Below are 27,100 nucleotides of genomic sequence, written 5' to 3'. Positions count from 1 at the left end.
CACGCAGCGGGCGTGCACCATAGGTCAGCTGCCGCTATGCATTTCTGACAGAACACGTCCTGGCACGACTGATCGGGGGCAACCTCACCCCGGTAGCCTGAAAAGGTGAGTACGTTATTGGGAGTTATTATTTCACTTGGGTTGTGTAACAGTAAGGGGGGGGCGGGGATGTGGACAACACGGGCCGGGGCGAAGTGAGGTGATGGGCCCATTCTCTCAGCAGTACCTAAGTACTGATAAAATTAAATGACCTTCTGCTTTGTCTCCTGGGCCACAGGACAGGCGAGCGGACCGCGGTGCCCAATTCAGCCCCCCCGCCGGTACCCTTCCCAGGTCCCATCGTCTGTTTTGTTTGCCAGTGTGTTTCCCTTGTGCTGAAGGCAAAGCGACTGCCTTTCATAGCCTAATTTAAGTCCCTCTTCCATCCTCCCATTCCTGCACTCCGTGCTTCTTCTAGCTGCCTCACGCAAGGATACAGAGGTGATGGTTTGTTTGCATTGACAGTAAGACGGAGTGTCAGTGAGCACCAAGGTCACTGATAACCGGCCTGGTGGCTCGTCGGGCCTGTGCGTGCAGCGCTGCTGATGCCAAGTCGCTAACACCGCACACATGACTCGGTAACGCTTTGTGGCTTCGAGGAAGAGCGCGCACCTGACGCAGCACATCGATCGGTCTTTATCGACACTGCATCGTGCTGTCATTAGGGCCGTGATTTACGTTTCTGATCCGGACACCCCTGACCCCAAAATTACTAAAATATTAGCATTGTGTGACGGCCGTGACAGATGCGAATACGCCGAGGGTAAACAAGCCGTTTTTCATCCGCTTGGTAAAAAAAAAAAAAAAACAATGCGATCCTCATGAATCAGGCGTGCATGTGACTTTTTAACAGGAGACAGTGTGTGTATTCAATATCCGACAGCGTGAACCTCCCATCTGACAGCCTCGCCTCCGTCTAAATGTCAGAACAGATGATGTCGTTGCGAATCACTCCTAACTACGGGGTTAATGAGGGAACACAGCTCTGCATGTCTGTATTTATGGCCACATAGGAGGAAGCTATTACCAAAGAGCGTCCGGCCTCGTGGCCGTTCGTTATCCACTTTCATTTTTTAGGAGAGATTCTGTGACACTGAAAAAAAAAAACCTTACATTTTGTGTAAAAACACCACACTGCTTGATATCAAGGTAAAGCAGAGGCCTGATTGAAACTCGATGTGATGAGCTAATCTCGATCTTGGAGCCCAGGTTTATACCTTTGTGTCTGTCCCAGCAGTCAAATACCCAACATCACTTTACACTAAGGCAATGCTTGCCACATAGAGTCAACTTGCTAACTGCGAACATCCCTAATTAACTAACTCTTCTGGTGTTGCTGCTTGGTCCGTACCTACTGACATTTCCCGAGACGGTCGAATGGCCTCCACAGCCCTCCAAGGCGACCGCCCGCCCACATGAGTGATTGTGGTGTCTCACAGGCGCAGACAGTGATGAAAAGGCTGATTTCCACCTTCCCACACAAAACGCTGCAGCGGTAATGGTGGACGCCGCACCCAGGGCACAAAAACGGAGCGAGAGCCGAAGAATCGGGCGGGATCATGCGAGTGGGCTTGCTCCTGGCATGATAGGCGGCCCAGTCCGAATGTGACAGAATGAACACAGCAGGCTCACAGACGTGTGAACCCTGTCTACACACGCACTCACACCGCAGCGTGTAAATGGCGTACTGACCTGCCCAGCTGGGGGTCTCCATGTACAAACGAACGTGCTGACTGGGTTGACTCACTGCTGCCACAGGTGTTGCTGACCCCTGCAGGCGAGACAATGCAAAAGCATGTAGACACGGGAGAGGCAGGCTACAAGATGCTCATCATTTACATGTCTGTTACAATGTGTAACAATGTAAAAAGTAAAAAGTGCAGCCATATTAACAGCTGTTGAAGAAGCACAAAAATGAGAAAGTTACTTGAATATGGTAACGCTTTACATTGATGCACCTTCATAATGCCTTTATAATGCATTCATAGAACATTCATAAGCAGCATGCAAGTACACCTTAACATACTAGTATACCTTAACAGCTTTAATATGCATAAATAACAGACATTATATGATAAAAACATTATAATTGTGTAATCTTATTATGTTTGTTATTAATGTAAATTACAGCTGTTAAGGCATGTTAAGATGTTAAGGTATACTTACATGCTGCTTATGAATGTTCTATGAATACATTAACTGCACTTTCATAATGCAAAGCATTACCCAATGTACAGTATTAAAAATGGCGCTACAGGAGTAATAAATATTTATAAAACAAACAAAAACCCACTAAATATTTCCTTTAATTAATTATATCCTAATTATTCACAAACATTACATTATATAATAATAGTCACTAATGGTTAAGTATTCTCACAGTCCTGTACTGGATAAGTGATTAAAGCTGAACAGATAGGGGGATGATGGATGGGTGTCTGGGTGCTCAAACATCAAGGGCTTCAATACTTTATCGTATATAATTTCAGGTGACCTGCTGTTATTGCAGCAGGACAGATATCAGCAGTGTAAACTCAGAACACAGGAAAGGAAATGCAACAGCAATGGCTTCAGCTTTCACCAGATCCTTTGGAAACAGGACAGTGATAGAGGGTTGGGCACATTAATCGCGGACACAACGCCCATTTTAAACAGTGACATATGCAGAATGTCTGTAAAATAGCGTTTCCATCGTCTCTTACGAGTTTTCAAGGAATCTTATAATTTGAAAGGAATAAGAATGGGAGGGAATGCCTGTCTTTTTTTAGTTCACAGGTGACAGATAGAGGCTTAATTTACGATTGACAATTAATGAGAAACACACAGTGTGTTTGGGTATGTACAGGCAGCCCAGCATCACTACACCTTTCGTAACCAAGGGTTTGCCTTGCCTGCTGCTGTCCCCGTGTGACCGCAGGGGGTCCATGGCTGTGCAACACAGCAACACAGCAAATGCACACCAGGAGCAGACGGCACTGATCCACCCGGTGGAGGTGTCCCCTGAATTGGCACTGGCCCAGGACCTCCCCCATCCCAGTGAGACCTCTTTGATTCACTCCCCCGGAAATGACCCCATCTTCCTCAACATTGGACCAGATCAGGCCCTAACCCCGCCCCCTCTGGTTACAGCCTGATTTGGTCAATACCGCTGAAACCAAATGCGGAAACCAAACATAAACCCCTTTGGGGGTGGGAGGGGTGCAATAACACATGGTCCATAGCCAAATCTATGCCCTTGGGAACAGAACGTTAAAAAACGTTAAACTTTTATACGTAGTAACCCCATGCTGCCACTGTGTCCAACCTGAATGCAGCCCATGCCCGTTCACTTCAGTCCCCTTTCCCTCTTCCCACAGTGTTTGGGATTTAGGTGGATGAGCGGACCACAGCGTGTCTAATCCCTCCCCCTGCTGACAGATACCCCAGCGATAGGCGTGTGTGGCTGCGTGGCTACGGCACGACGCGCTAATTCCACCGCCCCCGCCTCCGCCCCCCTGAATGGCTTACTTTGCCGTGTTTGCCTGGTGTAACTAATCATTTTCTAATCGACTCTTCAGGCGGTGGTGGGGGCGCTGAGGCGCGGCTGCCTGCGCCTGCACCCCGCGTGCTCTCATTATGCAAATGGAGGCAGGCGCTCATGAAGACAGGCACGGGGGTCCTGAAGGGCTCCGATAAGCCTGGGACGGCGACCAGCCTGCCCCCTCCCCCGCCCCCCCAAACCCGCTTGGAAAGCCTGTAAGCCAAGCATGTACTAACGAAAGTGCTGAGCACAGACAGTGACGCTCCCCACATGCTCGGTGACTTGAGGAATGCAAGGTGGGGGGCTTTCATGGCCAATAACACGATGCAGTAATATCTGAGTAGCTATTTTTCTAAACACTGAGGCCTCGGCACAGTACAGGGGATGAAAAGAGCATGTCAAAGTGTCATTAGGGCCAATACACCTGCACGTCAGCCTCTCAGCCCCTGCCTGACTCCATTTGCAGGGTTTGTTGTGTATTTTCTTTTTGGGGTGGGTGGGGGGTGGGGTGGTGGATGTATTCTTCCCTCTGTGTGGAATGGGAAAGATTTTCGAAATAGGCATGAGATTCCAATTGGTTTAAAGTGGAGGAATCCAGGCAGCTTGGGTCATTCATTACACGCTGCGATAAAAGCAAAGTTTCTTTGCGTTCTCTTGATAAGGATGGAATCTAAAGATCCAGGGTGGGGGAAAACAAACAAATTGTGAAGCTTTTAGTTTACAAAGGCTATCGGCTCACACCCGTGCAAAACCCCAGAGAATATGTGCGGTACACTAAGCAAACACTTCTTCCCACTTTTATTATCCTAATTACGAGCCCATTACGGCTGCGATGGCGGTTATCCTGATTAAAAATGCATCGCGGGCCGGCCGTTTGTGCGGTGCCTGATGACACTGTTGCTTTAGACGCAGGGCGGGCACCGTTTAATGGTTAACATTAATGTGATCTATGGGCCTAATGCGTTTCCGGAAAAGGGCACGTGTCAGGAGGGCCACCGGCATCCCCTCTGATGGAGCGCCTACTCCAGCCCGCAGGCCATCACCCCACTCCGTGTGGGGTGGGGCGCAGTTACTCGGACTGCCTGCACCCCTGGGGTCCAGGAATTAGCATCCCATGGCTTGGAAAACTTTAGTCCAAGGGAGTGCAGAGACTCTTCAGCCTTGTGGGTGAGGCTGCCCTTTAGGGTGCTTCATGGAGTAAGACGCTTCACAGGATGTGGTGGCATCTGTATTTACGGATAAAGGGACAGCTGTGTATGGGCCAAGAGCGTGCGAGGTGTTCTTACGGGCCTTGCCTGCTGCTGTCCCCGTGTGGCCACAGGGGGTCCATGGCCGTGCAACTGGTAACGCAGCAAATGCACACCAGGAGCAGACGGCACTGATCCACCCGGTGGAGGTGTCCTCCGAATTGGCGCTGGCCCAGGACCTCCCCCATCCCAGTGAGACCTCTTTGATTCACTCCCCCGGAAATGACCCCCTATCCTCACTCACCCCCCCCCCCCACCCTGGTCCCTCAAGACCCGACTCACCTCTTTGCTTAATTAATTGCAATCTCATGGCTCCCAGCGCTTTTTTGGGAGCGTTGCCAACACAATTTGTCATTTTATCAAAAGTAATTAAAAGCTGTTCTTTTTCCTGTTCTACAGGACCTGATTAATTGTTTGGGTAGGGAGAGGGGATAAATAATATGAAACGGAAGTCAAGGGCTGAATAAAAAATGATCAGGATCACCCTAGTTGTGCCTTTTTTAGTGGGGGTAGGGCTGGGGGAATAACTGCTGTTTTGGTACATGAACCATGCACCTAATGTCACAGACCTTGGGTGGAATGCGAGTTTGGCTACGCATGCTGCCAGCATCCTGCCCGTCCTCACTACTGCAGCGATGGGGTTAAGCACCAGAGGACTTAGGATTCTGATCTCTGGAGTCCTTTGATCTCGAGCGCAGGAGGGCTCTGAAGTGACTGGCTGATTCTATTAAACTCCCACTAATTCAACCCTGGCTTAATCAAATCAAATTTAATAACCCCCTAATAAAATTTCAGCAGTCTCTCTAGTACTAAAGTCCGGAAATAAATAGCAGAATTAGAGGCCATGGCTCCCACTGCCAGACAGGTGTTCCACTTTCCCCCAGAACAACATGCCTTACACAGAGTTCCATCCTGTAGCTGCGATACTACAGCGGCCACAGGAGCAGACCACTGACGATAGCCCATGATATCCCAGATTATAGCCCACATTACATTAGACGAATGTATCCCTCACAATAACCCACGTCCCATAAGAGGAGCAGATCCCTGACAATAGCAGGAGTTCCATTACAGGAGCAGATCCCTGATGATAGCCAGTGTTCCATTAAAGTAGCAGATCCCTGACAACAGCCCTTGATCCATTGGAGAAGCATCCCAAATGCTAGCCTGAGTTCCATTACAGAAACAGGTTCCTGATGATAGCCTGCATTCCATTAGAGGAGCAGATCCCTGATGTTAGCCCGAGTTTCACTACTAGAGTTGATTACTGGTGACAGCCCTTGATCCATTAGAAGTGAATCCATGATGATAGCCCTTGATCCATTAGAGAAGCGGATCGCAGATGATAGGCCTTGATCCATCAGAGAAGCAGATCCCTGATAACAGTCCTTGATCCATTAGAGAAGCAGATCTCTGTTGATAGCCCTTGGGCCATTAGAGAAGCGGATCCCAAATGCTAACCTGAGTTCCATTAGAGAAGCAGGTCCCTGACGTTAGCCCATGTTCCATTAGAGAAGCAGATCCATGATGATAGCCCGCGTTTCATTAGAGGAGCAGATCCCTGATGATAGCCCACGTTCCATTAGAGGAGCAGATTGCTAACAATAGCCCAAATTTCTTTAAAGGAGGAGGTTCCTGACAATAACCCACATACCATTAGAGGAGGAGGTCCCTAACGACAGCCAACATTGCATTGGAGGAGGCGGTCCCTGATAATAGTCCACATTCCATTTCAGGAGCAGTATCACTGAGGATAGCCCAAGTTCCATTAGAGGAGCAGAATCGCTGATGATAGGCTGAATTGTATTAGAGGAGCAGAATCGCTGACGATAGCCCGAGTTCCATCAGAGCAGAAAAATCGCTGACGATAGCCCGAGTTCCATCAGAGGAGCAAAATCGCTGACGATAGCCCGAGTTCCATCAGAGGAGCAAAATCGCTGACGATAGCCCGAGTTCCATCAGAGGAGCAAAATCGCTGACGATAGCCCGAGTTCCATCAGAGATGCAAAATCGCTGACGATAGCCCGAGTTCCATCAGAGGAGCAAAATCGCTGATGATAGCCCAAGTTCCACCAGAGGAGCAGAATCGCTGACTATAGCCCGAGTTCCATCAGAGGAGCAAAATCGCTGATGATAGCCCGAGTTCCACCAGAGGAGCAGAATCGCTGATGATATCCTGAGTTCCATCAGAGGAGCAAAATCGCTGATGATATCCTGAGTTCCATTAGAGGAGCAGGTCCTTGATGATAGCCCATGTACCATTAGAGGAGCAGGTCCCTGATGATAGCCCATGTACCATTAGAGGCGCAGATCCCTGATGACAGTCCATTTGAGGTGTGGATCCCGAAGAGAGAAGGAGTGCAAATGAAACTTGGAAAGACAGCGAGAGATCGTCACATTCCCCTCCTGGGGTGAACTGCAGAAAAAGTTGAGGAGAACGTATTGTGACAGAAAAAGCAAATATTTTACTTCAGAAGTGTATACCAGAAGATCTTTGATGGGGGTCCCGTTCACCTTGCAGAGCGGCTTGGCGGCAGAGTCCACTGGCAGCCATCCAGACAGATTCTATTTCCTCCTCGTCTTTTTTCCCGAATAAGCAGAGCTGTGGCCACAGCGATTCACTCCCTTGTGTGCGGAGGTTCCGGACGTCCCTTTGAAAGTTGCAAACGCACACTGAAGGCCCCTTATCATTACCTGGAAACACCTTCCCGTGCCTCTCGCCACATGCTGGCCCTTGTGTGAACCACGTCTACCAGCACTTCCTCTTAATATGTGCAGAAATTATCAGTCTAATAACTCAAAGCATGACCCCTTACGCTCTCTTTTATTGTGACTCCCGTAAGCACTCTGGGCCTCAAAGGACGAGGATGCTGTCTGAGGAAGCGACACGCTATAAGCAATGTCCTCAGGGAGGCAGATGCATGGGGGCACCAGCATGTCTGTATTTGGCTACAACTGGATGACGTAGCTGATGAACAGAGAGGAGAGACACTGTATGTGGTTAGGGGTTCAGGCAGAGAACCTCTGCCAGATGCTGCAAGGGGCCACCAGCCCCATCATTCACCTGGGGGGGAGACATGGCAGCCAGAGAGCAGAAACATATCCTGACCGGAATGGGGGAGGGGTTCGTCAGTTGCTGGGACCTGGGGGTTCTGTAATTGAAGGTAGAAGAAAGGTGGGAATGTGGGGATGACCCAGGAAATCGGGCTTAGCCCTGTCGCGTCTCACTGGCTCAGTGCTAACAAGCACCGCAGATGCCCCCCCTCCCCCCACCACCAGGGGTGCTGTTTAACGGTCACCAGAACCGTTGCATAAAATGGGCCATGTGAGCTAATGATGCGCCAGAGGAAGGGTCGGATGAGAAAGAACCTCCGGATTTTTCCGAATGCTGCACACAGAGGCGAATATCGGCACAGAGGTGCAGTGCCAGCCCTAAGCAATCTTTCTCTTACATCCTCATCTGAGTGATAATTAAAGGGGCATGGGTGGCTGCAGCCCAGTCACTTGGAGGCTGCAGCCCACTGTTTTCCCACAGCATTAACAGGGAGCAACGTGAAACACTGATATGGGAACGGGAGCGCCACCGCCAGGAAGCGGCCCGGTCCGAGCATCTCACTCGCTTCCGACAAGCCCGGCTTGTCACGGCTGACAAGCCCGGGTCTGGAGCATGGTGAGGGAGGAGGGGTGGGGATGAGCATGCCAGATATCTTTATTCTTCAACGGGAGGGGGGGGGGGGATAACCTGGAATTTTTTGTTGCATGGTGATGGCAGCACTAATCAGCTTATTACTGTCTTACTCCTCTGTACATGTGTGATAGTAGAGGGAGAGGAGGATTAGGAAGAGTAGGAGAGCAGAGGCAAAGGGCAGATAAATTACGCAGATTAAAGTTGTAGACCTGGAAGAATAACAAGCAGATGGAATAATGCAGGGGGGGGGACGCACTGATGGGTGAGAGACGTTAACGTGAAATACGGCACACAGTAAAAGCCCGCGAAATAAAACCCGGGGAAAAGGGATGGGAGGGGGGCAGGGGGCAGGGTAAATAAATAAGAATCAACAACAACAACGACGACGACACATGAATAATTACAAACAACAGGATGGTTTATTTCCAATTTGTGTTGATTTAAGAAAACATAAACGTGCACTAAAAAGTAACAAGGATGTAAAGAAGAGCCATAAAGCGGCATCATACTGGCCGGCCGGGGGCCCGATCCCATCCAGGGGCTGTGCGGGGCCATGAAATGTAGCCAATCGGCCCACGGCGGCTTTGCTGCGTTACGAATGAGACAAATGCAGTTTGAGATCTTGGATGGAATTTGGCTTTTATGATAATTACACAGAAGTGCTTGGAAATAAACAGACTGGCATTTTGGAAATGCTGCTCCCTCTCGAGCTGGCAGCCCGTGGGGTCTCTCTCCGTGCCGTGGGCTTCCGCAGCATCTCGAGTCGGGATTTCCACTTATTTCTCCACATTCATTGTGTAATGTTTGGGAAATTATCCCGCGACGCGTCAGAGTGATGAGCAAGAACAATGGACGAAAGTGCGATGGCAAAGATGGTGCTGCCTGGGGGAGGAATCGGGGGGATAGTGGCACCTCAGACACACTGAACCGCATATGGATTAGCGAGCGCTCACCATTCATCAAACCCTTAGCAGGCAGCACACACTCGGCGTGGGGTGAGTGTTACCAGGGCAGGTGGGGGGCACACAAAATTTCAGGAGTTCACCACTGCCAAATACCCCACTGAAAAACAGCAAGATGGAAAATACCCAACAGAGTGGGTTACTTAGGGGTGAGAAGACCGGGCAGGGGCTTGGGGGGGGGGGGGGGGGGTGGGAGGGCTGTTCCATTTTAAACAGTTAATTAATTTAAAAAAATATATGTTTTATCATGATCTTCAATGTATTGAGAGCTGATGGTACAACATCTGAGGGACATAACTAGGTGTGAGACCACTGGGTATCCATAACCCAGTAACCAGCAATGGGTAGTGAGTACAGCCATCCAAGAAGGTTACAGAACCACCTGTTGGTTGTGCCAGATGAGGCAAGGTCTACTAACACACCCAAAAGCAGACGTTATTCAGCCTACTTACCCAGTCACATCGATAACGACACCCCTGACACTGACAAAGGGGTGGGGGCAAGTGCTGGTGTGCCCCCATATCCACGGTTATAAATACGGGGTAACAAGCATCACTGTGTGAATTCATCATGATATAAGCGGAAGCTAAAGCACAACAACCCTCTGTGAATTTGTTCTCTACCGACACAGATGCTCAGTTTATGTGATTTTAGACTCATTTTATGAATAATTGAAAGAAAAAAAAATCATGTACTTTAAAGTGACTTACAGGGCTTGTATGTGAATACAGTTTAACGTGGTTTAACACTGTCTGTGCTACAGAAACCGTTTAGAGAACATCAAAGGCCTATGTCTGGGATCCTAATGGCCCCCGACAGTGCGCTTCCGGAGATAGGATTCGGGGCTGACGGAGGGACAGTAATGCTGATGAGCATGTCAGTGCGTTCAGAAAGAGCAGGAAAGGAGGAAGCTGCGTCTTGGAGACACGGCAAGGATGCCAAAGGAATCAGGGTGCGACAGGTGACTCCGCACAGCCAGAAAGGAGCCGTGGAGTGGACTGCCAGAGCCCTCAAGGAGATGAGAAGGTGGTGCCGCGGTGCACCGAGAGAGGATAGCAGTAATATTATTTTATTATAGCACAGCTACTCGCTCTTGCAGATCGTGCTACTCCATGCGAGAAAACATTGCACTTCTCTGTCCATGCTCTTAAAGCAACACTTCAGGCCGATAAAGGAAAGCATTGCGTTATGGACCAAATATGTGTGTGACCGTTTCTGTACGCCTGAGTGTGTCTGTATGCGTGTGTGACCGTTTGTGTACCCCCGAGTGTGTCTGTATGTGTGTGTATATGTGTGTTTGTGAGTGTGTGTTTGTGCACGCTCGCCTGCCTGTGTGAGTGTGTCCATCAGGCTGAACACACCCTGTCAAAGGTGAACTCTATTTCACGGGTTACTGAGATGCAGGCAGCGCTGCTCCTCCCAGGGCGGCTTTATTAAGCGCGGTGCAGCCGACACCCTCTACAGAATCAGTGTTTGTCGTTCCGGCTGACGGGCCCCAGGCTTCACGCTGGCCCAGGGCGGGGCAGTCCGGCACCACGTGCCACGCCAGGGGCCCGAGCCGTCGGCAGAGGGGCAGCACAGACACGTGTGCATGCAAAGGGGACCATCTGCCCGCCGCTGGCGCCCTGGAGCGTCCAGAGCCCCGCATCCCTCCGTACTCCCCCCTCAACCCGGCTTGTCCCCCCCCCCCCACCCGGCTGGCCGACGGGAGGAAACAATGAGCGGCCAACGGCCTCCGGAGGCAACACGCGACGCAATTTATTACCGAGGGGGAGCGTGAATAAAAGGTCCAGTAAGTCACATTTTCCCCACCTCCTTACAAATGAGAGCCGGGCCTAATAGTAAAATATCTTTGATGGCAAAATCTATTGTTCCCAGACTGCTGAGGCAGAGACAAATGGCAGAGAGAGGAGCAGAGCGAGGGGGCTGAGCCAGCTGTCCCTGCCTGAGCGACCGCGCACTCGCTCGCTTGCCGCTTGCTTGGGCCGCTTCCGGAGCCAGCCGTCACCGGCCCCCCCACCAGAGCCCGGGAGAGCAGTACGCTGGGTGCAGGGGTCTTTCAAGAAGGGGGAGGGGAAATGAACGTAAGCCGTTTTCCGACGGTGTCTGTGTTTAGCTATTTTTTTCCTCGTTCTGTTGCTGCCAGTACCAAACCTCTGTAAGTGAGGAACAGCGCCCCCCTTTAAGAGACCCCTTGTACTGTGTAGGCTTGAAGTTTCAGCTTTGAATACCAGCACCCCCCCCTGAGCATTAGTTTAGGTTTATAAAGCCCATGCACATGGGCAGGACATTAACCATCTTCTATGTTCCAGTCACTCATGGCCACCATTCTTCAGAGGAAGCAGGGAAAGCCCAAAAAACAAGGCCGAAGCGCAGCAAAGGGAGGCAGGAATATGAACCAGCATGGAAGAAACGGAGGCGTGATCCAGATGGAGGCGCTGGAAAATCAGCTCCAGCTTTCGGCATTCATTACCTCTCGCGTGCGTGGTGACCCCCCAGCGCTTTTAATCTGTAATGTAAAAATTAATCATCCCATTCAATATTTTAATAGTTTTCCTTTTCTCCCTTCCTGAAGTGATCATTCAGACCCATAAAAGCCCACGGTGGTTCTCTCCACGGGGATTTATAGACATTTTGGGTCAGGCAGTCTTCTGCAATATTTCATAACGGCGACAGACCTCTAAAACGGCCGGCAATCAAATGCCGGCGTGGCACGCGAGTCATATGACCACTTTGTTACCCCCTCCTGATCAAAAACAGGCATTAACTGCCAATTACATCCGCTAGTTACTCTACTGAGGGTGGATTGCAGTGTAGAGGCTGGGGAGGGGAAATGCACAGAATGGGGAAAATGTGTGACTGTCACTGGTGGCCAAAGCATCTCACAAATCCAAAGAGAGCAAAATCAGGTTTATGGAACAGATAAGCTATTGATCCTGCTTTTCGCTTCATTTCTTAATCACATAGAGTTCATTTAGCAACAGGCCTGTTTTCTGTTAGAAACAATAATCAAGTTCCCAGAAGAGATTGTTAGGAAAAAATTCTCTCACAATGATGGGCGGGGGTGCAAAACTGCGTTCAGCGGGCGCTGTAAGGGAAACTGACCATGGACAAAACAGAAATTGCTTTTTCCTGCCTGCTTGCACAACCGAAACCTCCAGACCATAGCCAGCAGCGGCAGAGGGCCGATTGGTGACTGACAGGACTCGTAATTACGGAGACGGCTCTCCGGGGGGCGCTGCGCTAAGAGGGCTAGAACCCGACAGCAGGGATGCAGCTGTCTAGACAGAGCCAGACTCGGGTCCGGGACACAAAGGGGGAAGGCAGCGACCTTGGAGGTGGCTATTCATGTGACCGGAGCCACGCTGGGGGACATCGGTCCATATCCATGAGGACCGTGTTCCACCGCAGTGCGAGAAGCCACCCCTTTGAGAAACGCGTTCACACATGCTGCTGCATTATAAACCACATGAGATGACACCTTTGTTCTTCCCTCATAGGGACCAGGTGGGACTATGGCTGTCCTTCTTGCCATAATCGCGGGGCCAAAGTTTTACTGGGTGGATCCATGACAGAGCGGTGCAAGTCACTTACTGGAGGCTAACAACAAGAGTGTGGGCTGTGGACCACGGGGGCTTACTGCCTTGGCCCCGCCCCTCCCAGCAAAAACCCACTCAACACAAGGGAGGAGACAAGGGAGCACGGCCGGAGGATTACATAATCCTTTCTCTCTCTCCCTCTTTTTTTTTTTTTTTTTTTTTTACAGAAATTCATCCATCACTCCTCCTTCACTTTTATTATAGCCAAATTGCCTGGAGTGTAGAGAGTGGAAATGAATTTCAGCAGGTACTGCATATCTGTTTAGTTTGCAGAAAGGAAAACCACCACGGAGTGAACAGGGGGCGGGCGGGGGGGTGCAGAAAAAGGGACAACGGGGATGGGGAGGGAGCGAGGGGGAGACGGAAAGAGGCAGGCAGGGTGTAAGAAAACCTTTCTTGGGGTCTGTCCAGCCTGGGCTTGATAGTGATGCATGGTTATGGACCATCTGCACTATGAGACGATAAATTTATGATTATGGCGAGAGAGCTAAAAGGCTGTCCATTACTGTAACGTAGTGCCCTCTGTAGAGGGTTTCTCATCAGCCTCAGATCAGACTCAGCAGTAAAACTGGACCAGTCCTCCAGCATTAGGCAAATTTACATGCTACTGCCATGTGTCAATCAATACACTGCTGACGGCTATTGACACACAGGCTCAGTCAGTCTGCTTCTTTTTTTTTTGCCTTTTTTGATCCCAAGATCTATTTCTCTGTTTTATCAAGTTGTATCCAAGGAGCTGCCCTCTTCCACCCCGCCTCCCCCCACACACACACTTAACATAAAGCTTTTCAAGTATGTGTATTTGTGAATGTGTATGAATGCAGACGCAAATCAAAGATGGTGTGTGTGTGTGTGTAAGCATGTAGACACAAGGCAAAGACACCCTACTTGAAATGAATGTCCTGGACCACAAGTATTTTGCACTGACATATGTCAGAGGAAAACCCCCAGGTGTATTTCGAAATGGTAGTCTGAAGCCCACAGAAACCCAGCGGGTTACAAGCCTGTTGCTTATGAACAAGGCTCATCCCCTCATACCCACTATCATCTGTTACTCCAAGACAGCAAAGGTTCACCCTGCGACACTGTAAACAGCAGTGTGTCCTGACGCTCTAAGCGTCTTCAGTAGCATACAGTTAGTATAAATGTTACAGCTCCTGTAAAGCACCTCCCACTGCAGATCCCCCCCTCCCCATGAGGGAGAGGGGCGGCTCAGCTAAAAATGCTGAGGACTATCGCGTGTGAGCGCAATAAGGTGCAGGCCAGCAGCACAGGCTGTCTTGAGAGCTCCCGGGTAAACTCACTCTCACACATAGGCCAGCCACCGTGACTGTGAGACGCTCCTGCCTGTTGGAAGCCCCCCCTGCCCCCCACACAAATAGGCATTTGCATTTATCATAGGGGATGTAGTTAAGAGAGCGACCGCGCTCACTTCTCCCAATCAATAGCAGATCTTAAATTGTCACAACGTATTTGTTATTTTCCTCGCACCCTTTCTTCCCATTTCCATGCGATTAATTTGCGCACGGACAGCGTTACAGAAGCGGGGGAATGAAATCGATGGCGCGCACACTGCTTTTGTTTACATATCAACATCTGATTTTCCATTCAAGTGATTCATTCCTTTCTCCTCCCTGATTACTCCTTTAACGTCTTTTGACAAAATACAAACGTGGAAGAATTCACTGGGGCACGGAGTCTAATTTTAGACCGCCTGCGGAAATCCGCCTCTCGATTAACGTTCCGCTTCTAGATCGCGGAACGCCCCCATCAATCACAGGGATAATCAAATTAAAGCCGGCATGAGGAGAGGTATTCGCAGGGCAGCTCCACTTACTTCTAAATTTCGCAAAGTTTGCCAGTCATCCTTTGGTGATCTGTATACCCCCCCGATGCCTGCTCTGAGAGACAAACTACAGCTCAAATAAAAGTGGTTTTGAAGACTTCATAGAATCCATTAGGACAAGCGGTCATTAAAAAAACATGATCAGAGGAATACGATCAGGTTTCAGTATGTCAACAAATGGGGGAAAAACTCCACCATATACTTTTAAATGTTTTACTTAATGTTCCAGCCCTGACTTCAAAGGGCACTCTAATATTATGACAATTATGTAATCTTCTCCCATAAATGCTAATTTAGGTTATATAATATCATACAATACAATGTTAATAAGGTGAGGTTATGTAAGAACATGAATGGGGAACTGCAAGTCAAATCATTTGTGGTACTTGAGTCAAACAGAAAAAGGCCCTCACTGGATACACTGTATCCATCATATTATTATTATTACTATTATTATTATTATTATTATGCTGTCTTACCGTGTTTGGCTCAGTGTTTCTGTGGCTCCTGAATGGACACAAATTCTAAATATAAGAGTCATAAATCCTACAGAGAAATACATCTGCTCTGTCGTTTCCATCTTATTCATTGTTGGTCGATCATTACTGGAAGGTCCTTATTTTCGTTTGCTGCACCAAAGTTTTCTGCTCAGCCCAACTTTTCTTTAAGTGCTTTCATGCTAACTAGTTGTTGCAGCCCCTGCTGAAGGGCGGCACAACGATGACACTGACAGAGCCACCTCGTAACTGTCCCTCCTTCTTTTTGTTTGATGTTGGGGGGGGGGGGTGGTCTGGGGTGATGCTCAGAGCAGTGACCTCGTCTCAGCAGGCCTCCGGCATTGGACCGGGCCTCGTGACCCGCCATGCTATCAGGTTTGCGCTGCAGGCTGGCTAACGCCCTCCCCCCTCCGCCCCGGTCTCATTGGGGTACCTCTTTACCTGTCCTTTGTACACGCTCCCATTTTAGCAGACTCAGACAGAAACCTGATGCCGGGCCCAGTCCCTCTCCTGCAATGCTTCCCGAGTCAGCTCGAATACCCGGCCCGGCCCGTTCCACAAGACATTCCCTCAAGTCTTACAGGAGCTGGGCAGGTGGGGGGGGGGCACATAATTGTGTAATTTAAGCTGAGGTCCTGATCGAGGAGGCATTTGAAACCAGCAAAACGACATCACTAAATTAGTTGAACTTAAAACAATCAATTTGCTGGACTTTGGGTCCGTTTTAGTTTCTCTTAATCCACGGCTCTGCGGTGCACAGAGGGGAAGTGCTGATGTCGGCAACCCGAACGGAGCGCTGTCTCATCCTCCCGGACCATTCAGATAAATCGATAGCGTCCTCCTTTTTCCTGCCCCCCCCATTCTCCCATCCGGTGACAGCAGAGATCCGTGAGGTGGCTGGTGCTGGTGTTGGGGGCGGGGGGGGGGGGGGCAGTTAAGGGTTTCTGTAGGGTAAAAAGGCAAACAGGTGTCTGACAACACAGACGCCGGATAACTAGTGTTCAATCTGCTGTTTCTGCGTGATGGCATCCATCAAGTCCTGAAGGAGCGAGCTGTGGATTTTTGTTGTGCTGTGAGGGGGGGTGGGGTAATAAATAAATAAAGCAAAGGAATGTCAGGCTGATTTGAGTAGGGGGCAGAACACCTCGGTCAGCTTAAATCAATCACGTCACACCACTGCCACGCCTTTAATTAGGCCTGTCAATCAGCCAGCCTGCAGGGTGTCAGGAAGCTGTCTTAGCTCACCCTGAAATTATAAGGTGCCTACACCGGGCAGGAGCCTCCGCCTTTGCTTGCTTTCCTCGGTGAGCTTTAAGCCTTTCAATAGTCTCTTAACGAGACCTGTTTAACAGCTCTGATATCTCCTGATACTTCAAAAATGACAAGCGATCGCCTCCCAACCACCGGCGAGCCCAGAAATGTACCATCGTTCAGCAGCGCAGCCAGAATGCGTCGGCAGACGGTGCAGCACCTCTGAAAGCCAGCGTGTTTATTTTCATGGTTCTCTGGATTTATAAGATGGCTACTAAACAAAACAACTTTTCTTGCTGCTGCACTTCTGACATATCATAAATTTTACTGTCCACTGCACATAGAACTGACCAGCTACAAAATTTCTTTTTTCCCCCACTAACACTACAAATTAAAGAGGAAACATTATGCATTGTAATATATCGTAATGCATGGCTCTAAAAAACAAACAAGAACACTGGAAAAAGTAATAAAACAAAATTACAGGCAATAGTGGGTTTCCCTTGTATCTTGATATGATTTCAAAGAGGTGAGAATCAAAGGCTCTGCTCAGCCTCAAACAACCGGCGAAACAAAACATGCAAAATTGACATATTTTATACTGGAGTGAAACACGTTTTGCCACATCGAGTGTAGACAGCCAAGCCCCAGCCACGAGACGCGAGCCATCCCCACGTCCCCAGGCTGCCTCTGAACGGAACGCCGGTGCAAACAAAAGAGTGCCTAGCGCAAAGTCCGCCCCCCCCCTCCTTTTTTCTCCCTGCCCCTTTAATAAACAAATCCCCGCGACAGAGGAGGAGATGGGGGAGTAATGTACAAAAGGGCTGTGAGGATAACAGGCACAGCATTATGGGGAATTTTCTCTAAATGGAAAAGAAATAAAACCACCACCACCCTACCCCCCCACCCCCCCCCCCCCCCGCCCCCCGCATACAGATTGTCCGCTTGCTGACAGTCCCAAAAGAGATAAGGGGGGCGGCATTGGTATCCTCCTCCAAAGCCAGGCAAAGGGGGAGCACTGTCAGGGGGTGTTAGGCTTAATGAAAACAATGTTCTTTTGTAATGACATCGCATAGGCCTGTACTCCAGCTGCTGTCTTTATCATCCAACATTCACCTTCATGCTCATCAAAGAGCTTGTTTTATTTATAGATGTCCCCCCCACCCACAAATACACGCACACAGGTTCCCCCAACCACCAACAACAACCTCTTCCTACTCCACCGGCCACGACCACATGGCCAGCTAACCAGTCCACAAATGCAACTTACTGCTCGCTCGTTGTGAATAAAACATAAAGCTTCCCTCGAGTTGTCAACCCAAATTTCTATTTTTGCAAAGAGCAGCAAACCTTATAAAACTTCATCGAGTGAATCAATTTTAATGGCTGAATTGCTATGAAAAAGGAAAAAGCAAAAAAAAAAAAAAAACTTTTGTTTATTGCCATATTGGATTACTTCTTTTGGCAGATGATTTTAAAATGATTAAATGAGAAGAAATAAGAATTGGAAAAGTAAAACTATGGAATCTTTAAACATAATTGATAAATAAAGTGTTACAATGTGTCGTTATTTGGCATGCACATATTTTTATTTTCTTTCGAAGTTGAAAAAATTTCAGTAGTTGATCTTTGGATTCAAGGCTGTATAGGTTGGCTATAAGTTTCCATTGAGGGAATGAATTTTAATGGCTGAATGGGTTTAGAGGAAAAAAAAACAAACTTTTGTTTATAGCCACATTGGATTCTGTTGGCAGATGATTTTCAAATGATTAAATGGGAATAAATACAAACTGGCAAAGTAAAACTATTGAATCTTTTACTAATTACTATTAAATAAGGTGTTAGGATGTGTCTTTATTTGAGGAGCGTATCTTTTAATTTAAGGCTGGATAGGTTGGTCTACAAGGTTATAAACGTCTGCTTGAACTGTAAGAAACCCCGCCCCCTTCAGCTTGCTGCTCATTCGCTGACATGCAAATAAAATCACATGACTGGTCATTTTCCCGTTGCTTGCCAGTGTGTCATTATCCTAATGGCAGGCTCAGCGGGAGGCAAGTCGCAGAAGCGGAGGCCCGTAGGTCCAGCTCCTGGGGGCTGTGCAGTGTACTTGCCCCATTCTCCTCAGCAGAATGTTCTGCTCTGAAGGTGGCCCTGCACCCAGGAGAAACTCTGATGCCCTTTAAATAAAATCTTCAGCCCGCCATTTTTTCCCCCCAGCACGCTGTTCCCCACGTTACATTGATTGAGCCTCACAGTGACAATAAAAGGCCATGTATCCTGGCATTCAGATAAATACCGGAAGAGGACATTACAGGCCTTGTTTGCTGTGCCGCTGCTTGAATCACCAGCTCCACTTTCCTGTGAAACGGAGATGGACGGCCTTAACAGGTTCATTCATGAATACTCAAGGAGTAGCTAAGACGTCTGTGATTGCACAGTCTTGCTAGAGTCTACAAGTCGCATTAAACGGAAGATACTTTATCATTTGCACACACGTGGGTTCAGATACATAGGAATTCGGTTGCGCTCCCTTTTTGCTCTTCGGGACACACAGACATGCAGGTGGGAGCAATGTTTGGGGTCAGAATACAGGGTCAGCCACTTATCTGGTGCTCTTGGTGCAGTCATCGGGGCTATGGATCTGGCTCAAATGCCCGACACTGATACGATTACTCTGCCAGCCGCAGGGTTTGAACCGACGACCTTCTGGACACAGCCACACAACACCCTTTATCATCATTACAGTACAGCGCAGCTAGAACACATCAGTGAGCAGGGCCACCAGCTACTGGGTTAGAAAAAGGGTTATGGGTAAAAAAAAAAAAAAGAAAAGAAAAAAGAAAAACCCAAAATGTGCAGCAATAAAAAAATAATAATAATAAAAAAAACAGTCCATGGTCGCAAAAAACAATATTTTGTTATAAACCAGAACGATCAAAATGAAATGCAGTCAATTTCTGCTCAAACAGACTATACAGCAGGAAAAGGGAAGGTGAAAGTGCAGAGTGTGGAGCATCGACAGCAGGCTTCAGTGCAAACATTCAGGAGACCTCAGACCCCATAAGTCCCCCCCCCAGCCAGTCATCATGATGTATCTTTTATCAAATTTCAGAGGTATCATTCCTGTTTTCATGCTGTGAAATGGCAAAAATAATGTTGCAGTTTGGAAGCTGAAAACCAACCTACAGTTCTGCAAGCACCAGCTTCTGTATTTGAAGAGGCATATTGACTTTTTTCCATTGAAAACCTTTAAATTCAGCTCAGATACTCAAACTATATTCTCACTGCATTGTCAAATACCTCATACCACCAACACACTTTGGGATACTTTTGGGCTATATTCTACGGTTTCAGGGAATAAGTAGGGCTGGGAATTTTTATGTTAACCTCAGTCACCTCTGTCATTAAGTTCGGCATCACATTGCCACTAGAAAACAATTAACTTCATATTATATACACACACACATATAGCTGGCTTTTCTGTAAGAATTGATTGATGTATGGATACCTCATTGTTTTTAACAGTTAGATTGCTAGTTTGATGGTTCAGACTGTGGCTAGTTAAGAAAAGAACTAATCATTGACAGACAAAACAGTGTACAGGCAGCCAACACACTTCTCATTAAAATTGTGGGACTCAGTTAATGATGCAAGGCATCCAACAACTGCTATGCTGTTAAAAAATACAATGCCGGTAAAAATAGTAATGCCTTATTAATAGCATTTATTTTAAAGTGTCTGACTGACTTGCTGTATTTTTGGTTGCATAAATAAACTGCACATTTTTTTTAAGCAACTTTTGTTAAAGTCGAGCAGAGGATGCCAAGCGGCACAGTGCGGAAAAGAAACGAATCTGCAAATGTTAAAAGGCATGTATAATGAGGTAAATCTGTACACAGATCAGGCAAAAAAAAATGCTTGCGTGCCTGGTCACAGTGGTGTCCGAATCGACTGCCTCTGGTGACCACCGCACCGGGCGCCTTCCCTGAGACTCGCTGGAAGTCTTGCTAGCCATCACACTGGGGACTGGAGTAGGGATTGGGGGGGGGGGGGCTGGGCACTTCAGATATCAGAAATAATCTGTGCTCAGCGACGATTGAGCAAATTTAATTCAGCAGCAGCTCCATGCAAAACGCACACCCCCATTCATCACGGGCCATATTGCGCGTCAGCAGCGCCGCACATAAAAGTTGATATTTTAGAGTCCGATGCCTAGAAATGCAACAGAAGCAAAGTTCTTTAGAGAGCCAGGCACTTTTGTTGTTTTATGGTTGCACTTTATTACCCGGCGTAATAAACGATCGCATTAAAGACTTACTCTGTGTAAATACCACGTGTGCGTGTGCAGTGGGCCCTCTTCTACGGCGCCCTGCAGATACACTCATTGCTCACTCGGGGCACAGATAAAAGGCGGACTGCGTTGCTTTCCACAAAAATATCGCTGATTTGTAGGTTTGTATTTGGTGCTTTGCCATTTTGCACGTGATGAGTATGTAGATAGGCTGCACAGCGGCTCTGGGTAGCACTGACGCCTGACACCTCAGCGGCTGAGGGTTCGATTCCTGGCACAGGATGTGCAGAGCTTGCATACTGTGAGTATATGCCCTGCATCCTATACAGGGTGTATCCCGTGTTTCCCGGGATATGCTCCAGGCTCACCGTGGAACTATCCTGGAAAAATAGCTATGGAAGATGAATGGATTATAAGCAAAGCCTGACTACAGTATATCAATACACAACAAGTTTGAAGAGTGTTACAAAATGGAAAGAAATAAAGTCTGCAATCCTTAGCGAGAAACACACAAGCGGGTGGGCAGAGCGGTCGAAGTTCAAGCGAGGGCTTTTAACAGACACTCACGGTCACCGATCGACTGCTCTTTCCCTGGTGGCTCTGCCTCTGTAAACATCTCAGCAATACCATTTAGCTGGGAGTCCTTGCTGGTTACCTCAATGCTTCCCACTATAAAGGCACGATGGTTTGAGGATAAAAATTGTCCCAGCTGCCGGATATTTTGTCTGTTATCAATACCAGGTACCTCTGTGTTTTGAAACCTGACATTAAACGCAAGATCAAATTCCGGCGTCTGTTAGAGCAGTCCCCAGCGGACGCAAGCTAGTGGAGCTGATTTCTATATGGCAAAGGCAGCAGGGGCAGGAAAGCAACAGAGACCTGTCATAAATATACAAGAGATATATTTTAAATTTGTGTATTCAGGAGCACACAAAAGCCATTGTAAAACGATTTGTGGTTTGTGTATTGAGGTAATTGTTTTGAGGTTTGATTTTTTTTTTCCCCCCAGTTTTTAATACGAAGCGCTGAGAAAATATTCTTGTTTGAACATGTTGGATTGTGTGTATTGATTAACAATGAGGTTAAAAAAAAAAACAAAAAAAAAAAACAATGAATTATACACATCAAAATGTGGACAGATTGGGTCTCTCCCTGGCGTTTTGTGTTACTCTGCAGTATCTGGATAAATTAACGGGAAAATTAAGATGTTATTTCTTTATAAATGCCGGCAATAAAAGCACCATAAATGATTAAAGGACAAGTAATAAGAGCAAGTCATTCACATGGGAATATTTTGCTTCATTTGCCTAAAAAATGTAGCTTTTGGTTATCGATAGGGACCTGAAATCCAGGACTGAACATTTAAACTGTGCGTATGAAGCCCCCCGCCCCCATACCCGCCACTAACCCCACTCGTCCAATGTGAAGGCAACTTATAAAGGGGGCCTCGTTATCATTTCAAAGGCACCCGTCGGCAGAGTCTCCTTGGTAACCCTGACTTTGTGCTCCGTGCTCCATCCCACTCCCTCCCAGAAAGCCCAGTGTCAGAACGCCCAGTGTCAGAAAGCACAAGGTCTCCTCAAAGTTAGCCTCTAGCCTTTGAAGCCAGGCCAGCAGAATCAGCAGCCATGACAAAGTGCCACTGCTCCATCACGGAAGCCCTAACGTGCTTCCCCCGCCATCGCTCTTAGTGTCGGGCTGAGGGCTTGCTGCAAAGCGTACACGTGAAAGCCCATCAGCGCTCTGCCGTATTTTTCCGTGTCCTCGGCCTCACCCGTCCCGCCGGCGCCACATTCAGCTCCCAAGACATGACTGACGCTTTTTACCCCGGCGCAAACCGCTGTCGTCAGAAATTTCTCAGTGCATAAACGCCTGAAGTTCTCTTACTCGCATAAATCTAATCCATCTCACTGCTCATGAGAATCCCACCATAAACACTGTCCGCCTGAAAGGTGTATGAGCTTGAAAGGAACGTATTGTAGCCTGACTGAACACAAATGGTTCCTATGGACCCATAATGAACAACAGTCTTTACACCATATAGAAAAACCAAGTCCAGTGATCTTTACAGGGCAACCAAGAGGGGTACTGACCATCATTCCTTTTCTCAGGCTCGCAGTTCAAAGTTCAGGACAGACTCTCATCTAGCCTAATAAATCTTTCACAACCCGTTAGTATAAAATGCATTTTTCCCTTTTCTTGGTCACATGAACATTCAATATTAATGTTTCCACAGTCATTCACTCAGCGCTCGATAAGTTTTAATCAAAAGACAATTTCATACGGCTGCATTTCCTTGATCAATAACTCCTCCCACCAACACGGGCTCAGGAGAAAACAGATGCGATCCTGTGATTTAAATGTTTGTCTTTAGCTTTCGTGAAGCTGAAACGGACACGGCGGGCATACCTGGTATGTCACTTTAGCACATAACCAAATTGATCTCTCTCTAGAGCACGAGTCCTTCCCTCTCAGCTTTTCCCTCTTGTTCCTTCAATGCATATGGAACTGACACATACACATTGCACGGGACAGAAAAACAGGGGACAGCACAGGCAGACAGGTACTGTCCTCCATGGTGCCACACATGAACACACAGCTAAAGACAGAGCAAGCTGGACGGGGTAGCGGCATGCTGCTGAACAGACTGCAAGGGTGCATTTTCAGCTCTGCTGATCTCACTCTGGATGCACAGCAGGCGCAGGGCTGCCCTGCCAGCCCGTTGGCGATGGGTCCTCCCCGAGACTCCCCGTTGGGAAGGAGGGAGGCCCTCGTCTCGGTGATAACTTTTAATGGATCAGCTTCGTCAGGCTCCCCACTCCAAAAATGCACAATAAATCCCATTCAGATGTGGGAGGGGGGGTGGTTTACTGGGGCAGTTCTAACTGACCCAAGGCACTGGCTAAGGACTCGGGTGGGCTTTGGGAAAGCAGACCAGCAGACATCCACACTGAATGTGTGAATGCACAAGCTAATTAGTAAAATAAATATTGATAATTAGGCTGGCAGTGCCTCACTGGGCAGCCTGACACCTCCAGGGTTGGGGGTTCGATTCCCACCCCCATTTCAATGTGTATGAAGCTTGTATGTTCATCCAGGATCTCTGCTGGTTTCCTTCCAGCCCCCCAGTCTTCCACAACCAAAAAAAATATATACAATCAGGAGAACTGCTGTATCTGCATTGCCCATGGTGTGCAATTGTATGTGAATGTTTGTCCTGCAGTGGACTGTCATTCCATGCAGGGGGTCCCCTGCTTAGTAGCCCGTTTCCTGGGATAGGCTCCAGGTGACCCTGTACTGCATAATGGATGGCTGGATGAACGGATGGAATATTGCTAATAAAAAATGCCTAGAGATATTAAAAGCCAGTATAAGCTCTGCGGTAATTAGCAGATGGGCTGAGCATACTTCTGTTAAGCAGCGGAAGCTTCACCGCCGGGACCTGCTAAGCGCCGGTTCCGCGGAGACGCGCTCTGCGGCAATTAGCCGAGGGCTCCCGCGGCCCGCTGAAGCGCGCGACGGCGTGGGCCAGCGCCATCCCACTCGCTCTCCCTGGTGGCGCCGTCCAACGGGTGACAGATGCAGGTAATGACAGCTTAATTGCAGGCCCGGCTTGCCCATGCCGGCCCGTTTGGCAGCATCTGAAAAAGCGAGCCGGCGTGTCCTGGGGCCCGAGTCCCCCAAGCTCATGTGCCCGAACCGTGACTTCATTTCCAAAACCCCAAAAAAGTGTGAGATGGCCAGAGTGACCCTGCCCTGCAGCTCCAGAGGATATGGCCACGGCGGAACGTTGTTAATGATGACCATTTTTCCAAAGTTTTTTATTAATGTTTTTTTGGGTTGGGGGCAGGTGCAATAACAAGCCATTTTACTGTCCACGTGTCACATAATGCCAGCCAAAAGCAGGCTTTCGCTCTTCACCGGGATGGGCTGTTTACTCCACTCTGGTGCCACCCAACCCTTGCCAGCTCCACTCCCACTGCAGATGCCAGTATCAGGAGAGAGAGAACGAAAGAGAGAAAGAAACCAGCCCGTGCTACCTTCATGCACCACGTCAGGTCACTGTACACCATAAAGGATCATCAAAAAGAGGCCGTGGCGGCTGGTCTGGCAGAACGGGCCGCTAAGATCATCCGTAATGAGGTCTGGAATAATCTGAACCAGAACACGGGAGCAAGGAACGGATCCCCCCAGAGAACAGATGAAAACTCTGATAACATGTGGCCTAATCAAACAGCTCGCGTGCCCTCGGGTAAGCGATATCACGGGGGGCGGCCGCTGGCTGGGCAGCGGCTGAGGAAAGGCGGATGGAAACAAAATGACACGGAATACATTTTAATTGTAATCGTCAGTCAGGGGACACAAGGGGGAGCAGATGTTGGGGACAGTAATGAGAAGCCAGCGGGGCCCTGAATATCACCAGGAGGTGCAGCTCTCCTCCGAGACCTCAGCTGAGACACGTCCTGGGACATAGCCATCAGTCTGGGACCTCACCAACCCGAGAAAGAGCGTGCCCTTCTCTATGGAATCAACTATGCAGAGTGAACAGACAAGACGTTTTGCCATCCCTAAATAAAGAACATTAAGGATATAAAAAGTATATTTTTAAAAAATGTGAGAGCAAATGAAGCTCATTAACAGCACATTTAAACAAATGTCAACTACCTTTTACAGCTCTTTATGGTGAGCCTGTGTAAGATGTAGCTGTATAAACGACAGGGTTAAAAATGCATGTATATGCTAGAGAACATGGGGCCCGAGTGCTGCTCGATAGCAGAGACAAGATGAACGGGGACCTAAAAGAAACCGCTTACATTAAACTACCCCCGATGCACGGCAGCAAAGCTGCACCAATAAAGCAATCAATGCAAAATGAATCTGTGAGGCCACAGAGGGTCCCCGTGCAAGGCGCACAACAGGTGAGGAGGTTCTCCTGGCAATTCAATAATAGATGCTCTTGGCCATTTAATACAGAAGGCGTATTTTTAATTCCCCCATCTTCTCCATCCTAAACCACTGTGTACTACTACTAACTCCTTGGCATTACGTATTGAAGCTTTCCCTGGACTTAATGGTCCCTTGGTGACCACACAGGTGGTCCGTTCAGAGAGATAGCGGACTTAGAGACTGCAGCAGCGTTGCGGGGTAGCCAATCAGGTGAGGGGACATGTGACCTCAGATGGCCAATACATTCAGTGGAACATCGGGCTGCACAAATGGGCATGCACAGCATTATCTTTTTCTTCGGCTGCGGTGAGAGGACGGGTGACACACAGAGCCCCAAATTTGGCTGAGCGGCCCACGTCTTCCATGGATGAGCTTGATCTGCTTCCCAGTTTAAGGCAAGGCCTGGCTGAGCCGTAATCTGGCCCGGGCCGGCACTGTGCTCTGGGGCCGGTGTTCACACAGCGGAGCTGGACGAGGCTGGCTGAGTGACAGACATTCTTCAGGGGGAGTCTGTGTGCCATGGCTCCTTGGGCTTCAGAGTGGAGATTCGCTGAGCAACATCTGGCTCTGCCAGTGAGGGCATCTGGGCAAAACCACTTCCCGTGCCCTCAGGACACTGCTCCAGTGCTTCCCTATCTGACCCTCAAGGTAGCGCTAAGATGCCCTAACACATACAATTCGCTAAATATGTGAGTCGATAACTTCATGCTGTCAATCATGTTGACACAAAACAATAACACATCAGATTAATACCAATGGAACAGAGTAACCCAAACAGCACGTCTGTTTTTAGCGTAGCATCATGTAGCTTAGAGGATCACAGCAAATAAAGAATAGGAAACCAAGCGGTTACGAAGGAAACACAGCTGAACATGCAAAGCATTTAATCTAAACCCTTCTTACATAAATACAAAGAGGCTAAATTAAACCGTTCCCATATGCCGAGTCCCGTTTGTGTTAACGAGCCGGCCTCGTCAGAGAGCTCGTAGATACATTCGCCCGATACGTTAGTCTGTTATTCGCACATCCATCAGAGGGAAACGCACTGGAAATGGGCACAGCAGCTGCTATGTCATCTGGATCGCTAGCTAGCGTGGCGCGCCCGCTCGCTGCCGGTAAGGTTCGGCGTCAGGCTTTCCCGTTTCTCCGGCATGGGGAGTATACATTCGAAGTCAGACAGCTAATTAGTAAGCGTTTCCCTTAACCACAATGA

The 27,100-nt window shown here is 48.5% G+C and overlaps 1 protein-coding gene across 5 annotated transcripts in view; it reads right to left on the bottom strand.

The window, feature by feature from the left end:
• The window catches only part of rbfox3a (RNA binding fox-1 homolog 3a), a 421,773-nt gene that overhangs the window by 192,518 nt on the left and 202,155 nt on the right, over positions 1-27,100 (bottom strand). For all 5 annotated transcript variants that reach the window (XM_049015628.1, XM_049015627.1, XM_049015625.1 and 2 more), the window contains one exon: positions 1,732-1,810. In XM_049015628.1, coding sequence (XP_048871585.1) covers positions 1,732-1,753 — 22 coding nt within the window. In that variant the 5' untranslated portion in view covers positions 1,754-1,810. The remainder of the gene's footprint in view (positions 1-1,731; positions 1,811-27,100) is intronic.

Source organism: Brienomyrus brachyistius, chromosome 5 (assembly GCF_023856365.1).
Source record: "Brienomyrus brachyistius isolate T26 chromosome 5, BBRACH_0.4, whole genome shotgun sequence".
In the NCBI taxonomy this organism is placed as follows: Eukaryota; Metazoa; Chordata; class Actinopteri; order Osteoglossiformes; family Mormyridae; genus Brienomyrus; species Brienomyrus brachyistius.
This window is presented reverse-complemented; position numbering and strand designations above follow the sequence as displayed.